The 19105-nt window shown below is 36.6% G+C and overlaps 1 protein-coding gene across 1 annotated transcript in view; it reads right to left on the bottom strand.

The window, feature by feature from the left end:
* Positions 1-19105, bottom strand: part of Lemd3 (LEM domain containing 3) — a 42347-nt gene that overhangs the window by 2940 nt on the left and 20302 nt on the right. Inside the window, exons 2-10 of the mRNA XM_005081521.4 lie at positions 17939-17976; positions 14910-14976; positions 12879-12946; positions 4740-4819; positions 4504-4649; positions 3354-3455; positions 3140-3242; positions 2317-2495; positions 257-338 (exon numbers count right to left, since the gene is read on the bottom strand). Of these exons, the coding sequence (XP_005081578.2) occupies positions 257-338; positions 2317-2495; positions 3140-3242; positions 3354-3455; positions 4504-4649; positions 4740-4819; positions 12879-12946; positions 14910-14976; positions 17939-17976 (865 nt within the window). The remainder of the gene's footprint in view (positions 1-256; positions 339-2316; positions 2496-3139; positions 3243-3353; positions 3456-4503; positions 4650-4739; positions 4820-12878; positions 12947-14909; positions 14977-17938; positions 17977-19105) is intronic.

Genomic DNA, 19105 nt, shown 5'->3' with positions numbered 1-19105 from the left:
GAGTCATAGACGGGAGGGCAAAAGGAAAACAACTTCACTTTCAGTCTGCTTAATGCAACCAAACACTGGACTGGGTCTAACTTCCTGATTGCTAAAGCATGCAGGAGATGCCTTTGTTTGGAATTTAACCAAAGGAGAAAAGCACATTTATAGTTAGCAATAATTTTAAAATTTCCAATTAGACACAGCATAATAGAAATACCATACTCGAATACCCCAAATAAAAATTTTGTGTGTGCCTGTTTATAATACTTACATGACTGGATCAAACATATTTCGAATCTTTAAACATGGTGTCAAACTATTTGGTGGTGAATTTCTTCTATCTAAATGAAATGCTACAAGGAAAAATGAATTTTGTTACTTGAAATTGCTCCATTTTGTTGAAAAACAAATTTTTAGTTCATTAAAAAATACTTATTTTGTGCTTTTAATGAGCCAGTTAATTAAGGTGGATTAAGACAGTCATCATTATCCAAAGCCAATAGTTTGGTGGCAAAACAAACAAGTGACAGTCTCTTCCAGGGGATTAGAGCTGTGGTAAGTCCTTGTTGAAGCGAGGTAAGAGTTCCCTGAGGAAGTGAAGCAGACTCTGAGAACTGAATTAAAGCAGCAGGGAGATGAGGGACAGGTGAAGTGTACACAGCCCTGTGATGAGAAGGAAATGGCATACTCAAGAGACTGAAAACCAGTGTGGCTGGAAAAGAACAAAAGGAGAGGCCGGCAAAGGTGAAGTCAGCTGTTCAAGACTCTGTTGGCCATATGAAAGTATTCCAACAATGCCATAGTCACCCAAGTGTTTTAAGAGGAATCATATGACAAGATCCATCTTTAAATATTAACAAAAGTGAAGTAATTGTGTGGAAAATCAATTAGGCAAAGTGACTTTAACACAGCCAGAGGCTATCTGCTGTCCAAGAGGCATTGATGTGGAAAAGTGAGGTCTGTGGACAGGAGTGCATCTGGAGGGATCTGTTCAAGGAGCAATCAATCAGAAATAAAGCACAGTCTGAGGATGACTTCCAGGTAAATGCAGGAGCCAAGAGAGAAGCGGTACTACTGTCTAGACTAAGATACCAGAAAAGTGACTTTGGGAAGAGACAGTGAGCTCACACTCATGTCTATCTGTAGTGTCTATTGTCTAGAAGAGGAGTTTTCCACATGGTACAAACAGAATTATCATATGTAAATGAAATGAAGCCACCATATGAGAAAAGATGAGTTAAAAAAGTAAAAATGAGAAGACAGCTTTGAGAAACTGCAAAAAGAGGAAAATCTAGAATTAGGAAGAGGAGGAGCATGGGACACAGTCATACGATTGGAAGAAAAGATCAGGGCAAGAGAGAGCCAGGGAAAAGGTGCTATTGCCAAAGCTAACAGTGAATGCTTGCTGAAGGACTCATCAGCCAGACACAGGTAAGAGTCACGTGAAATAATTTAAAATTGTTCTAGTGTCACACAGTCTTTCTCAACACAACTTTGCAAGGAAATAATTTTGTTCTTAGCATTTTTTTTCTCACATGATATATTCTGATTATATGTGGTTTTCACTCCCTCAACTCCACCCAGATCATCTCTACCCACTAACCACCTAACTCCATGATTAAGACTATTAAAGCTTTTTAAAGTAAAATTGACTAGAGGGGGGAAATGACAGGATTGTACTCTTAGAAATGCAATTTTAAAACACTTCATTTATCTTTTCTAGGAATACTATTTCCAAATACTAATAAACATGATTTGGTAGGAAAGATTTACTATTATAATTCCCTTATATACTGTTTTACATACATGCTTCTCCTATGTAGGCTTATAAACTCCTTATATATTTACTCTCTTTCTCTTCTGAAACTACACACACTATTAAGAAAACCAGGCAAAGACAGAACTAGACATGATTCCTGGAAGGTGACATACTCAGCAAGGGACCTTCGTGAGAAACAGGAGGAAGGCAAGCAAAACTTGGAAAACAGAATGTTAAAGTCACGCTTTCACATATATATAAATATATTTTATGTATAATGAATACATATTAACAATGATTGTAACAATCACTCATGTGTTTGATGAGAAGAATGCCATTAGAGCTATAATACTAAGTTGCTTTGTTAAACAAAAAGGGAAAGACCAAAAGGATATCTGTTTTCATGACAGTACAGACACACCAGATCTGTTCTAACATTTATTCACTCTAAGGGTGCGGCTATAAAAGGAAGATTTGGATTCACATACCTTTGAATTAGTGTTTCAGGTAACATATAATGTATATTTTGAAAAATTGGGAGAAAATCTTTGGTTTTGCTTGAAGATACATACCTTGGCCTTGCCATACTTTAGAAGGTATTACTAATATCTTGTCACAGGATGCAGAAGGCTGGATCCACCGCCAGACCAGAAAATCTGCACCTCCTATTCTTCGTGTTTCCGTGCGCACTCTAGATTCATTAGCAGCAAGGAAGTCAACGGCTCTATCCCAGACTTTCTTCATCTTTTTCCTATCACACAAACAAAATGACAAATGTACTCTAATCTTGGCTTGTCATCTTTTGGAAATGTCAGCAACTGAAGTAACAGTTATTGTTAACTAGCTAGTCGGTCATCTGTCTCTGTACTCCACCCCATCCCAGCTAGTACCACACTTGACAGGTACTCTAAAAGATGACTTAGATGCCTGTGCCTCGCCTCGTCTCAAGTTTACCAAGTTTCCATCTACAGAGTGATGAAGATACGCTACTAAAGATCCATAGTTTTCAGAATATGGATTTTTCCCCATTTTTGAAAAGTTAGATTTTAGCTTTCATTTTAAAATCTCCAGTAATAACATAAGTACGTAAAATATTGCAAAAAATATAACTAGCTTTTGTCTGTCTCTGCTTCTTGGTAAAACAAGAAATAACGGGATAAAGAGGAAAACTGACAAACAAGAAATAAAGATATGCAGGAATGAGAATAACCCAGCTATCATATTACACACTGGAAGTCAGAAGGCGAGCACAAGTGTTAAGAGGAGAGGGAAAGCATTTTAAAGTCTGTCCAGTCAGGCAGCAATAGTCAAGAGGGGTCACAATTCTCATTAAAATCCCAGTCTCCCATAGGTACCTACACTGTGACTTATCTCAATGTCCACTAATGCACACACCTGTCATGGGGTTGTATTAAGGAATCTCGAACATGTGGAATAGGCATATAAGGTTGTAAATCTTTATTTTCCTGGCAAGCTTCATTATGACTTCGTAAAACATCTGAAAATAAATCAACAACTTTACAAGTAAATCAACTTCTGACAACTATGTTGTAGCTTTATCACATGGTAACTGTTCTAGAAATAGTTCAGGATTTTACAAATTCCGTACCTATAATCTTTACCACCATATCATACATCTGCCTTGTTTCCTCTTCCTCCTTAGTCCAGCGGTATTTCATGTAACGTAGAACAACACAAACCATCACTACACCTGCAACAGTCACAGAGTTGTCATTAAGACTGTGGTCAGCAATAGGGTGGTACATTGTAGCTAGCATAACAAAGACCACCTCCACTGCTCTAATGGATTAAGAGTCAGTTATATTGTAGCTAATAACAATAAGCATCTCCACTACCCTAACAGAATACTGGAGTGCAAAGGTTTGAATTACCAGTGTAATAGAACTGCACAGAAAACCCTACTATTAAGCACTTTCTCAAAATTTCACCCTCTCTCAAAAAATTCTTCCATTACATTAACAGATCAGTATTTAAATCCTTACTAAAAAATTTTTTCAGGCTTTTCTTTCAGCACTAAACTACTAGAAAAGTGATTTTTACTAAACATATGAAATATTAAAGTAAAATGAGCTATGTTTAAAGAGCTTACAAAAAACAAAACAGGAAAGAGAACAGTTCCTTACTTCCTATTATGAAATATCAACCTAAATTTAAAAAATGCTTACAAAATGACATTTTAACCCAAAATTTAGAGCTTACTTTATTTTCTAAAAGTAGGTTTCCTTATACATACTTGCTCCTTCTATGACCTTTTCATGACAAAGTTTTCTCTATCTTATATCTATTCTTTTTTTTTTTAACTTTATTTTCCAGTTTAAATTTATATCTATTCTTTAAGCCCCTAGGTCCATAGTTGCCACAAATAACCAATCTTTTCTGTCATCACTGAACATGAAAATGTCTCCTCACAGAGGCTAGGTCACCCGCTGACAACCCTTTAAGAGGTGGACTCTAGCTAGAAGGAATAAGTCACTGGTGGCAGGTCATTAGGGATACTTGTCTCAGCCACTTTCTCTGCTTCCTGGTCGCCATGCTATCTGCTCTGCCAACCCTCCTTCCACAATGGACTGACATTCTCCATCCTTCTTGCATAAGTCATTTTTTTGTCAGGTATTTGGTCACAGTTACACAAAAGTACACTAATTATTTAGTGAGGACTTCTACAGAAGGGAGAAAGTTCCTGACTGACACTGAGTGACATGCAAGCAGTGGAACCACTTTTAATACTAATAGCTTACCTAAGCACAACAACAACAGCCTATGGGCTACAGTAATGAAAGCACGTCGGAAACGACACCAGAAAGACATCTGGGGTTTGGTGGACTGTAAAAACTGCACATCAGTTATATTTGCCAGGTCTTCCTCAGGCCCATAACCAATACACCTATTTAAAAATAATTAAGGTAGCGATTAAAACTTATAAAAAATACTTCTTACAATATAAAATCATCAAAGTGTAAAGCAAATTCTGTACCTTATTCCAACATCTTTCCCATTTTTTAAAATCCACAGCAATGAAGTATTAAATACATCTTCATACGCAGGGTCTAAATCCTAACAAGAAAAATAGAGAACCATTGTCAAAAGTCCTATGTAAACGGTCACATAAAGAACATGCTCTGTTTTTATCTTAACCATATAAACAAAATAATGAAACTCAGTACCAAAAAGGGGGAAATCATCTTTTCATGACTCCAATCTAACCACTAACATGATGTCTGCTATGCTTTCTTTCTGGTTGCTTTCTATTTACAGGGTTCAGTTATTTGTTAAGTCTGTTTTCAAATATCATTGTGATAATGATTTTACTGTTCATAAATGGAACAGTATTTTCAAATAAATGGCAAATTACTGAGACTTGGATTTTTTTATTTTTTTAAGACATGTCTGTTGAATTAATATACCAATGGATTCTTCAATGACACTGGAATTGTTTTCATTGGGTCATACTTGTACTTTCTAATTCACTGGGAAACTTGCTTTAGCATACTCAATGTGCAAACACACCAAACTGTATGTACAAAGCACAGCTAACTCTGCTGGGTATCATGACTTACACAAAACTGTTGCTAGGATTTTAAAGCTAATAAAGGTAACACATAGGCCATCTGCTTGAATTTGCTTTATAGAAAGGGTATCTTTCATTCTTACTCTTTATGTAATAAGCTGAATCTTTTACATGAAACAGTACTGTTTTATTTCTGAGATGGTCTAGCTACATAGGCCTAGCAAGCTAACCCTAACCCCAACCCCTGGATCACAGGGGTCACCACCTCACCAAACTAGAATTGCTTTTCTACTCTGAAACTTAACGTTGATGCATCTGACAATGGTTTCAAGGCATACATTGTCGGCAGTTATTGTGAAAATCAAGTACATCTGGAAATCTAGAAAAGTTGGAGTGTGTAAGCACACATGCATACATACCATATATTAAAGTAATACAACTAAGAATTAGAAACCCAATGTGGACAGTTCATAAAAAAGGACTGGAAGGTAAGAATAGCTATGTACCTTTAATTTAGAGAATATTGTTTACTTTTGAGATGATTTATACTATACACCAAGAAATAACACTAGGCCAGGCATGATGGTGATTCTCTTTAACCCCAGCACTCAGGAGGGAAAGGCAGGTATTTCTCTGTGACTTGGAAACCAGCCTGGTCTAGCAAGTTTCAGGCCAGCCAGGGCTACACAGTGAGACCCTGCCTCAAAAAAAAAAAAGGGGGGAGTTATTTAACCATTGGCTAATGGAAACTTGATTTCTGGTTTTGTTTTTTACTTTTCAAGACAGGGTTGATTTTTGTACCAAGCAGGTCTGGGACTAGATCTTAGTTCATATATATGTATATGTATACATACATACATACATACATACATACATACATACATACACACACACACACACACACACACACACACAGTGAGAAGAATATATATTACCTAGAGATGTACCACTTTTAATTACTTCTTTATAGAGTGTTCATAGCTTAAAGCGTCGTTTGTTTACAACTAAAGGGTTACAGATTTAGTTGGGCCATCAAAGAAGTGGAATGGCATAAGAAGGAGGGCAGATTTGACTCCTACTCCCAATCTGACCATATTCTAGCTGAATGACCCAGTTACTAACCCTCTAAGCGTTAGTTTTTCCATAAAGTAGGCTTCATGCCACCTACCTTATTATCACTGTGAAACCGAGAGCAGCACACAGCACCAAAGGAAACTGAGTACTTGATAAAAACCAATTACAAAAGTCCCACTTTTTAGAGTACTTTTTTCTTTTTACCAAATTTCTATTAGAAGATTTAATTTTACATAATGAGAACTAAAGAAAGGCAGCAAGATAAAAATAAGACCAAACTTAAGTGGGATGTGTAGAAATGTAGAAAGCCAGAATATCAAACACTTTCCAGAAGCATCACTGATCAAAAGAGGTAGTCACTGCTGAAAGCAATATCCCCATCCCTGACCTCTTGAGAATACTTTACTTTCCACATAAAACTTCACCAACAGCGCAAGGTACCAAGCTAAACTATACAGGTCTCATCTGGCCATAACTGGGTACACTTGCAGTTATTTGCTTTCCTATTATGTGCTTCACAAATCTTAAATATTGCTTATTGTGTCAAAAGTTAATCAGGTTTTGAAAGCAACTTAGAAACTGACACTCATCACATTACCCAACAGGAAAATCATCAAGAAACTTCCAATGAAATACAAAGCATGTGTTTCCTAAGCGTTCCACCAGAGGGACCTCTTCACTTTCCACAAATGTAAGCCAGCTTTCACTACCAATTTATGGAAAGGCTCAATACAAGCAGTAGGTAAGATAGAATACATTCATTATAAGTTCATTAAAACTCCCTTTGAAGAAAACAAGAGTAAAGAAAATGGTAATAAAATGTAATGAATTAAACTGAACAAAACAGAAGTATCATATTGAGAGTTACTCGTCATGACTACCAACAATGCACTAGGACCCAGGATAGCCAGTGTGCATTTGTGGGAGCTCTACATTCTCCTACCCTTGAGCTGAGCCAAGACACTGCGAAGTGATTGGTTCACTTACCCCTATATCCAAATAATGTTAACTGTTGTGCAGATGAAATCATAATATAAACACACAGAACAAATACAAGATTTCTCTGTAAACAGAAAGCTTGTTGTATATACTTTATAATCATTGTTTGGTACCATGGTTGGGGGAGGAGTTCTTATACTGCCAAACAGATAAAATAAGCTGAGGCTAGGCTGTACTAAACTGCCATTCTAAATTAAGCAGTAAGATGAACAGAATCAAAAGCACTTTATAAGCTAATGCTCTTTGAAAAAGTAATGTCCTTTCTAGGACTATTTCCTAAGAAAATGACTAGGGGAAAAAGCCCCAATGTAATAGTTACATAATAAAATACTAGCCAACAATTAAAAAAATTAAGCTGTCTTTAATGACAGAGGCAAATGTATACAATTCATAGAGTAAATATATGACTATATATGAATACACCAAGTGCTACCAGGGATTGCCATTCTACAGTGAATATAAAACTTTTTTCTCTTTATTTTTCATGTGATTTATGACGGTAATTTTGTATAGAAAATAAAACACTATTTTAAGGAATACCTAAAACACTCACCTAGAAATTGACACTATTTTTTACAAAAAAAAATCTTTTTTAGTGGTTTCTATTTATTCTGGGAGTGTTTCTGGCAGCTATCTAAACTGAGTCTATGGTGTGACAACCATATGATTTCACACTTGAAGACCTAAAACTGAAACTCCAAAAGAAAGGCTGTCTGGCTGAGACCCAACCTGTGCCCAGTCTAACTTAAGGCATCTCCCCGCTTCTTTGAGCCTCGTATCACTGCTGAAGCACAGTCACAATCAAGTGGTGGAAAAGAGAAAGGTTGAAAAAGCCCTGCATGCTAATCCCTGTCTCTTCAAGTTAAATTCTGATCCCCAATACTATCCCATTTCTTTAGTCCTTCAAGTGCAGTAGTCAATTTTAAGTCCTGGTAATCTTCCAAAATACAGATATACCTTGCTTCAGAAATGCCTGATCAAATACAGTGCTCATCTTGCTATTCACCTCTGTGAGAGACACTCTGAAGAAATCCAACAAATCAGAGGAAAGACAGGTCTGAACAGCCTGAATACAAGCATACCAAAAGGAAGCCTCATCAGAGTCAGAGAGATGCTCAGATGGTGAAGTGCTTGTACAAGTACAAGGACCTGAGTTCTGATCCCCAGAATCCATGTTAAAAGCCTGGTGTGGTGGTGGCATGCACCCATAATCCCAGACCTGTGGAGGCAGAAAACAGTGGATCCCTGGAGCTCACGGGTCATACAAGCTTAGGTGAATCAGTGAGCTCAAGATTCAATGAGAGACCCCATTTTTCAAAGTAAGGAGGAGAGCTAGGGAGGGAGAAAATGTTGACTGCTAGCCTTCCTCAAGCACATTTTTTTACCCTCACGTACACACACCATTATTATCAAATTGGGAAAAGGCAAAGAAAAATTTAAAGATGATAAAAGCTACCATTGCATCAGAGAACTTATCCAATCGTCAGCAGATTTGGGGGGCAGAAGAGACTTAAATATTTCCCATAAAAATGTTACAAAGTGGGCTGGAAGGATAGCTCAGCCATTAAAGGCTAGGCTCACAACTAAAAATATGAAGCATTGTAAAGTTCAATACTATTAAAAATGCCTTACAAGAAAAGCCAAAAAGCATCTTTAATATTAGATTAAGTAGCAACATAAAAGCATATAAATGTAAAACTTACTTATAAAGGTATACACAAAACAAAACATCCAGAACACTGTAATGGTGATACATACATGAATCACTTCAAACTACAGCATACAAATTAAAAAAATATATATGTCTTAAAAGCTGTAGAAATGTTAATGTAAAGAGCTATAAATATTGAGGTATACAATCTAAAAGACTAGAATATGGCACTGATAACATAAAAGATAGAGGACAATAAAAAGCATTTTCACTACAAAAGAGAATTTATGACAGGAGAACAAGTTTTCCATATAGAGAGAAACTAGAAACAGAAAAAAAGCCAGGTCAAATGAAAAGAGAAGCAACCTAATCAGTACACTGACGCCCCCAACTACCTTCTATGTGACAGAATCCACTCTATTCTTAGGGGCATACACACAGGCTGGCTAACTAAGGAACATGAGCAACTATTTTAACAAAACTGACATCAAAACTTGTCACATTTGACAAGTCAGAACATCATATGATGACAAGCAGCTCAATCCACCTAGACAACATAGCAATTATATTGACATATATGCATTACATAACTCACATACATGAAGGACTTAATGACAGAACTAGAGGGAGAAACAACAACATACTAGCTGACAGGAGATGGCAACTATACCCAACTTTCAAAGATGGAAAGAACACCCAGATAAAGATCAATGAAGAGGAAGACAACTTAAATACTACATAACAGACAGACACAAGAATTTCCCCGATTTTCCCTTTGTGAGAATGTCATAGATGAGTGCAATATATTTTCATCATACCTACTCTCCCTCCCCTCTCCAACTCTTCCCCTGTCCCTCCACAAATCCCCCTCACACTCATGTCCTTCCCTTGTAAAACGTGTGTGTGTGTGTGCACACATGTGCGTCATTTACTGAACCCAATTAGTGTTGCTCAGGAATACATGGGTTCAGAGCTAACCACATGGCCATGGGCAACCAATCAGGGGGCTGGTACCTGAAGAAAACAGACTCTCCTTCCCTCAGCCATTGACTATCTGAAAGGACTCAGATTGCTTTATGTGCACTTCTGTCGTCTTAGACAAGTATGAAAGCAGAATTCATTTCTAATTTTATTACTTAGAGAAAATTAATACTAACTTCAAATTCTTTAAAAAATGAAGAGAAAGAAACATTTCCAAACTTATTTAATTAAAAAATGCTAACATGTATATATTTATTCATTGTGTGTGTGTATATGTATGCATGAATATGTACATTCAATGGCTCACATATGGCAGTAACAGGACTCTCCTACTATGTGAGTCCCAGGGATTGAACTCAGGTCATCAGGCTTGGTGGCAAGTGTCCTACCCACTGAAACATCTTCTAAGCCCTCAAACTAATTTTTATATGTTGATTTTTATTATCAAAGTTAGACAGATAGGACATGAAAAGTCAGACTAATATTGATGAACAGAGAGACAAATATCCTCAATGAAATACCGGAAAATGAGTTCCCTTTGATACAAAGATGTTCCAACACAAAAAATATCAATGAGATTACCCCTTAACAGATAAAAAAAATTTAAAAACCACAATATTATCTGGGTCTTATATTACCCTGTTTATTACATACAGTATTCATGTATTGCTATATAATACTCATAATGTATTCTCAATAAAAAATGAAAATATTTAAGTCATATGATTAAATCAACAGATGCAGAAAACGCATGAGAAAACTCAACATGCCTTCAACAATGAGCAAAAAAGGCCAGGAGTAAAAGGAACTAATGTCAATGTACCGGAGGTCAACATAAAAAAGCTACACTAACAATCTTACTCAACAGTGAAAAACTTAAGAGTTGTTCTCTAAGATCAAAAGGAGGCAACAGTCAGTCTCACCACTTCTGGTCAACACAGCACTAGAAATTCTAGTCAAGTAATTTTTCCAAGAAAATTTTAAAATCCAAAGCAGGAAAAAGTAATCTATTTTCACAAATGATATAATCGTCTACATAAAAAAATCCTCTAAAGATTTTATATCCTGAAGTCTTAGAGTAATGAATTCATCAAACTTGTAGGGTACAAAAACCAACTGTTTCTATATAGTAACAGCAAACAATCTCAACTTTGTTTACAATAGCCTTAAAAAGAATAAAATACATAAGGGTTTCAGTCATATAAAATGTAACATCCTAAAGATTGGATATATAACTATGTGCATATAGTTACCATACTGTATCGCACATACATTTAAAATAATAATAGGAAAGAATTCATGCTACTTTAAAAAAAAACCTAATATTTGAAGGGTAGAGTAGGAGAAATGACACTTACTCCCATCGAACCCACACAGCCATGTACAGGCTGGCTGCATCACATTTCAATTTGCAAGCATTCATATCTTTATGGGGTTCTCTGCATGGAACTAAACTGTCACAGAACTTTCCAGTATGATTTTTAAATTCCATTTTCCCTGTCACAAAAGCGTGGCATTTTGCATCTATAACCATTTAGTATTTTTCAAATAGTTCCAGGGATAACCTGTAGCAGCTCATAAAAACTCCCAAGTCTTCTTAGCCCCCTGACATTAAATTAGACTAGAGCAGGTTACAAATGACTAGCTACTAGCTTGCTTTCCTGCATGCTCCCCACCTGCCCTACTTTTATCTAAATTTCCTTCTTACCTTTTGTGTTCTCTTAAGACAAGGGCTCACTAAGCTGCCCAGGCTGTCCTGAACACCTGGGTTCCAAGCAGTTCCCCTGCTCCAGCCTACCAAGCAGTGAGCACAGGCGTGAGTCACAGGGTCTAGCTAGTATCCGTGCTCTTTACACATTTGTGTGCATTTCCTTATACACAGTACTCTAAAACAAAAACACTAACAACTTCCACTTTCTTTTATTACACTTGCTTACATGACACTAAATGGCAAGACTGTGCTTTTTGTAATTTTATAAACTCCATTATTAAAGAAAAAAAACCCTTGCAAATAAATAAAAACATCATACCAAAATTAACCACGCACAAAGCCTATACAATTCAATGAACTTCTACAATTAGAATAGGAATTCAGAATAGAGGCTTTAGAGGTTTACAATAATCACACTTCTAGTATTAAATCCATTTTATGCACTTATTCACCTGCAAAACAACCATGCAGACAGTGTTTTGTTAAATCCATAGAACTAGAAAAACAATTAGCTTCATATCCTTAGATATAAACACACTTCAATCAGCTTTATGTCTACAATCTCAGAAATAAAAACTCCATGTTCTTCTCTCTTACCAGGAACCTAGACAATAACACACCTATTTATATAAACAAATGTACAAGTGAGTAGATCGGTGGCTCTCAATCCGTGGATCACGACCCCCAAAGACTATCAGAAAACAGATATTTACATTCATAACATTATCAAAATTACAGTTATGAAAATAATTTTATAGCTGGGGTCCCCACAACATGAGGCACTGTATCAAAGGGTCACAGCGTTGGGAAGGTTGAGAACCATTCAGGTAGAGTAACAAGAAGAGACAGAGGCTAAGCTCAGGGATAAGGAAGGACTGACGCAGGTATGGATGAGTTATAAAAGAAGATGTCAAAACTGTGCCTTAAGCAGTACAATTAAAGTAGCCAAATGCTTCCTACTTTTGACAGTGGTATGGATGCATATAAGCTGTAAGACTAGGGCTAAGCCGGGCGGTGGTGGCGCACGCCTTTAATCCCAGCACTCGGGAGGCAGAGGCAGGCGGATCTCTATGAGTTCGAGGCCGGGCTGGACCGATAGCCTCCAAAACAATACAGAGAAACCCTGTCTCATAAAAACCAAGAAAAAAAAAAAAAAGACTAGGGCTAAAATTCTGATGTCACTGCTTACCTTTAAAAACGAAGCTGCTTCTTGGACAGAGAGCATCCTTTGACTGGAACTGCCACACTCATGATCTCCTGAAAACATTAGCATATTAATTTGAAATAAATACAATATTAAACAGAAAAAAATAGAATTGAAAATGTTTTACAAATGACACAATTATATATATAGTAATAATCAGTAAAGATTGATGAAGTTACATATGTTTTCTAGAAACAGTTCCGGTATCTAATGCAAACCCTAAAAATTGTTTAACACAGATCAACAGTGAAACGAGGTTAAAATTTCTACCTATGAACTTACGACTTAGACTTAGTTTTTATAAAGGGGTATGCTATAAAAGTTAGAGACAATTACTTCCTTCTTTCATATAACTAAAGAAAATTCAAAGCTTTTTTCTAGACTACATGTGGTTATTAGAGATTTTTTTCTTCATATTAAAATTCAGTGTTAAGTTTCTGCTCTCCTATTATTTTCAAGTAGTTTAAAAATACCTTCTTCAACCTAAACATATAAGCCAGGTGTGGGGGACACACACCTTTAATCTCAGCACTCAGAGCAGCAGTACGTGAATCTCTGTTGAGTTCCAGGTCAGCCTGGTCTACTACAGAGAGAATTCTAGGACAGTCAGGGCTACACAGAGAAACCCTGTCTCAAAACAAAACAAACAACATAAAACTGTAATAACACACCTTTCTCCTGAAAGTATTCTTACTTCTTAGTTTGCTCAAGGAGCCAGGCTGTAATGGTGGGAGTTAGATCAAGGATAAACAGATCTTCAAGCTTTATCATGTTTCCTCAAAGACTCAGATTCCACAGATCCAGAACAGGAGTCAGCAAAGACAGCCAAGGCCAAATGTGGCCTGCTGTTGCTATTTATAAATGAAGTTTCACTGGAGTAGGGTCAAGCTAATTGATTAATGTACTATTTATGGTTATTTGCATGCTATAATAGTGAAATAAAATAGTAGTGAGAGAGGCAGTCTAGTCCACAAAGCCTGAAGTATTTACTATGGGCACTTTATAGGAAAAACTTGCCAATGCACACTCTGGGAAGGAAAGCTCCATCTTAAAGAGCAACTCTCTGTGCTGATCTAGGAAACCGCAGGCTGCACTTCATAATGTTGCTATTGAGAGCCACACAGGCTTAAGGTAGCAACATTAGGATTTCTTAGCCATGGAATATATTCAACCTACTCCCAGGTGCTAGCATACCAAATGAATGTCACTAGCTATGGTATATGAATACAGCAAATCAATCAGCACAGAGAAAGCATTTAATAATGTACACAGAATTATAAACCTAAAAAACTGAGCAAAACTATGGATCAAAGAGCAAGATGGAAAAGGCATGGGAAACAAATGCCAGGATCCTAAGTACTTCCATCTAACCAGAGGAGTCACCATGTCTGATTCCTAGACTTCTGCCAAAGACCTCACTTGCATATGGCAGTCTGCTCCTGCAGTATGTTTCCTGTACACTTATAAGAAGGAATCCAAAGCCACTTCTTTCAGATTATACACAAATATTAATAACTTATATACTGAATTGGGTAAACATATATGCTACAGTAGTTTTGCAGATACTGCTTGCAAATATCAAACTTAGTAAGAATGCATTTAAAATATAATTTCATTAAATTCAGACTGCAGATGTGTTGATACCTGAGCACTCTGATAGACCAGGAAGAGTAGAATATGAGAAGAATTAATTAAAAAATAGAATACTACATTTACTTTAACTACAGAGTAACAATGCAAAATCACCAATAGAAAATCTATACCTCTATCTAATCCAAGATTTTAATTAATTCAGAATTTTCTATTTACACAATATATATAAATTATATCTAACATATAGCAAACAGAAAAAAACCTTACATACATCTGTATAAATTTCTTTTAAAAATCTCTAAAGAAAACTATTGAATAAATGTAAATCTGTACTTAGGAAAGACTACTTCTACCGACACAACAAGCACACATACCAGGTAACCTTAGACATGGTTTGGGAGACAATGAAAGGTAAAATAATACCTGCAAGCTGGGCCAATCGATCATGAAGTTTGTATAATGTGCTCATCATAAGATTTCTTTCACTTTCCTAAAATTAAAAAAAAGTTATTATGAAATACCAATTTAAAGAAAAATGTCTATAATTATTTAAAAGAGGAAATCAAGCTAAAATGGTTAAAGTCATATATCTGAAAAACAAATCCATATGGAAACAATAGCTACTGTATTTTAAGGAACCTTAGCATAAATGATCACTGTTAAGTATTTTACTTTCTTGAGGACTATTAAGTTGCCCCCAGAAAGCTGGAGAGGTGGCTCAGTGATTAAGTTTCTCTTCCAGAGGGCTCACAAGCTTTTGTAAATCCAGTTCCCCAGGAATTGACGCTGCTGACCTTGGCAGGCAGCTGCTGACCTTTGCAGGCACCAGCACGTATGTGCACATACCCCATACATACACACACACACACACACACACACACACACACACACTCACTCACTCTCTCTCTGTCTGTCTGTCTGTCTGTCTGTCTGTCTCTCTCTCTCTCTCTCTCTCTCTCTCTCTCTCTCAAAACATCTTAGAAAGAAGAAATTACAGAAAAGGATCTCATACATAATAACCCCCAAGTCATCAAAGTAACCCTTCCAAGTCCACATTGTATATAATGTATAATGTATATAATGTATGCTCATATATATACTGTTCTCGTCTTTCTTCCATCGAGGTTACATTATGTGTTTCAGTGATTGATTTAATTTGTGTACATATATGTGGGTTGCACACACAGGGGCATAACCCTTGTATATCAGAGAACAATTATTAGGAATTGCTTCCCTCCTTCCACCATGAATGTTCAAACTCAGGTTGGTATGCTTACTGGCAAGCGCTGTTAGCTGGTGAGCCATTCTCCATAGTTTGTTTTAGCCTGACTTAAAATCACATTAAGACTAAAGAAATGTACATTGCTACACTGAAATACAGCCTGTCCTAGATCTCAAGATGGTTCCATACAGTTACCAACCATTGATGTGGAACATTCAATGAAGTTAAGGAGTAAAGAACTACTTTCTCAGAGCATAGTGAGACACAACAAACAAGGTATTTCCTATTCTCAAGAACACCACCGCTGCCATGCAGTGTCACATTACAGCTGCCAAGTTCAATGCAAACAGAGAGGGGTAAACAAAGGCCCATGTGTGTAACGTGGAGCATTAGAGCTGGGCAGAACAGGAAGAAGACTTGCCCATCATTCCAGGTAGAGGGGACAGCACAGAGTAGGAAGCAGGAAGCAGGAAAGCACTGGATCTATTCCTCACACAAACAGGAGCAAACTGAAGGAAAAGTAGCCCAGAATTAACAGCCATAGAACCCTAGTATAAAGAAAAAGAGTCTGGCTTCATTCTGAAGATTTAGGAGAAAAGTAGACCAGGCCTACGCATGACTGAAATACTGCTGAGCAGAAGGTAGGAATAATCTGGAGTAAACATGGCACTGTCTGGGTAATCTATCAAGTAGTCTAAACAATGATACCCAAATCTAAGAACAGCTGCAACTAAGATGAGCCAGTGTCAGTGACGAGGAAAAGTTAGAGATTCTAACCCTAAGCTGGATAAGGTCACGACTATCAGGATGTCTTTATGACTTCCTTTCTCTGGAGTGCCTGACAGAACAGGATTTAGATGAATATGCCCATGGAGCAAGTCCAGGCCTAGTGAGAAGGTAGAGAATATGACATGCACAGGTCTAGAGACAAAACCACACTCATCCTTCTGTCCCCACATTCATGTTCAGGAAACAAAGAGAACAAGTTCGCACACAATGAGAACATAGTTTTGTCAGTGCACTAAAATTTGAGACAGCAGGAAGAAGCAAATTCATAAAAGGCTCCAAAACCCATCCCATGTCTTCAGATTATGTCTCATGATGACAAAGTACTCATCCCTTCAGGTGACTGCCTAGTTCTAAGCTTTTTGCCACATCACTCTTTGATTGACTCCATCTTTATGTCATTACGAATCAAGGCAATTTCCATCTTCTCCCAAAGTGCAGAGTACAGTGACTTATGTCTGTAATCCCAGCACAAGGAGACTGAGATAGGAGAATAGCAAATCTAAGGCTATGCAGGTTGGACTACATAACAGACTCTATTTTTAAAAAAGGAAGAATGGAAGGAAGGGAAACATACAATAATCAAACTCCAAAATCAAACACCAAAAAGTAAAAGCTGGTGCTGAATCCCATGATTCTTAAACTGAATCTATGATGTCACAAACTGCTAAAGAAAACAGTTTTGTACCTCCAAGGCTCCTTATGAGTCCACTGTCAATTATGAGGCTGTCACATTTTAAAGACTCAGTTGTCAAATTCACTGCAAACGAATGTCTTCACTATGAAATATACTGAAGAGAATATTCCAAAGTTCCACTCCTAACAATCTGAAATAATATTCTACAGGTCTGTCTGTACTTTATTACGTGCTCTTGAGTAAAACAAATAGTTTTCAATACAGACATATGTAATGGTCAGTTCCTATAATGAAAAATTAACAAAGAATTATGTACTATAATATACACATCAGCTTTAAGTATCTAAGCATCCCCAGTGTCTATGATATGGCAAGCATTTTGGTTAAGATTATTACACCCCCTTTGAGGAAGAATCTGTAGAGCCCTGCTGCTTCCTTCTTAAACCTTTGCTTCCCTGATGGTCAGCACACCAACAGAACAAAGAAAAGAGCTGCTAAGTAAGGCATAGGTAACTTGGAACAACAAGGCATACTTGTAAGTATAAGAACCAGATCAGGAGGGCTGGCATGCCACTCCCTGTGATGGGGCAGATGTCTCTATTATTAAAGTAATAAACACGAAAACAGTTTTTGAAGGAGCCCTAGGTCAGACTTAGTTAAATTATAGGCAGGAATACCCAGCATGAGAAAACATAATGCCTCTAACTAAAATGGACTTAAAGGTACTTTTCTTAATTTATAGTCACTTTAATCTTTTCATCACTTAAAGCATGATATAAATTATAAGCATTATGATTTTTTACTTACTTGTATTTTTCCAAATGTTTCATCAAAGGGGTTTTTTACTATCAAGGAAAAGAAAGAAAAAAGAGAACTATTAGCATTACTCAAGAATTTAAATCTTCCTCAACAAGTACCCTGAAAAGCCAGCATATACTACTGTTAAACCAATACACATATGAAAACAAAATGTAAATAAAATGGACTTGGAAACTTGGGAAAGTAATAAGACTAACCATGCTAGCCATTCTCACTTTAAATTCATCACAACTGAAAGCCAGGGTTCTGGTGCCATGAGTCAATAAATCAAATCTCCCTACTGGTTATTTAGTAATACCTCCTCCTAACTTAGTGACTTGGTCACTCTACAACCTTCCCTTTAAGGAGGGGTGAAATGGCACATACCTTACACAGCTGCTGCAAGGACTGAACGACAATCCCTGTAAGATGCCTACCACAGTCGTAGCTGTCACTCACTAGGTTCTCAATACATACTATCCATCTTATTATTAGTAACTATATCATGTTTCTACCTTAACTTGTTGCTTTAAAACTAAATAATTCTTTTAGGATCAAACTTCTAGTATCTACCAAAAAGAAAGCAAACAAAAACCTTCTGACTTTTGGCTAACATCTAGAAAAATGGCAAGGAGAAAATATACAGATCAAAGCAGCTGACAATTGGATGTCAGATTTTGACAATCAAATATTACAATGGGAATTTACAGTATTTTCCATGTAATTTTCCTCTATCTAAAACCTCCCCAAAATACAATGCCAGATTACAATGCTAAATATATATCTCTCACAATTACTCAGAACCTCTTCCTATATCACCTATTTTATTATATACAAAAATATTCAAAGTTCACAGACACTTGAAGACTTTCACACTTTTTATTCAGATTATATACTATATAATCCAGGTTACAACTGTGTCTAACTGATCTCATAAAATAGTTCACACTGACCAGATTTCCTTTCTGAGATCCTTTTCTATTTTTATTTGAGAAAACAGGAAGTCCCATAGGAACCAGGAACTGCGTGATTCTAAGAAAGTTCATGTCCAAGACCATCTTGACAAGGTACAATAAAAAAGCAATGGGGAAAAGTACATGCTGTTGTCACATTTTCCAAATGGTCCTTTAGAACAACCTTTCTCTATACAACAAAAAGAGATCAGCACTGGGAAAG

The sequence above is a fragment of the Mesocricetus auratus genome, unplaced genomic scaffold, assembly GCF_017639785.1.
Source record: "Mesocricetus auratus isolate SY011 unplaced genomic scaffold, BCM_Maur_2.0 Super-Scaffold_100011, whole genome shotgun sequence".
NCBI lineage: Eukaryota > Metazoa > Chordata > Mammalia > Rodentia > Cricetidae > Mesocricetus > Mesocricetus auratus.
Note: the sequence above shows the minus strand (reverse complement) of the source record. Positions and strands in the feature narration are given on the sequence as shown.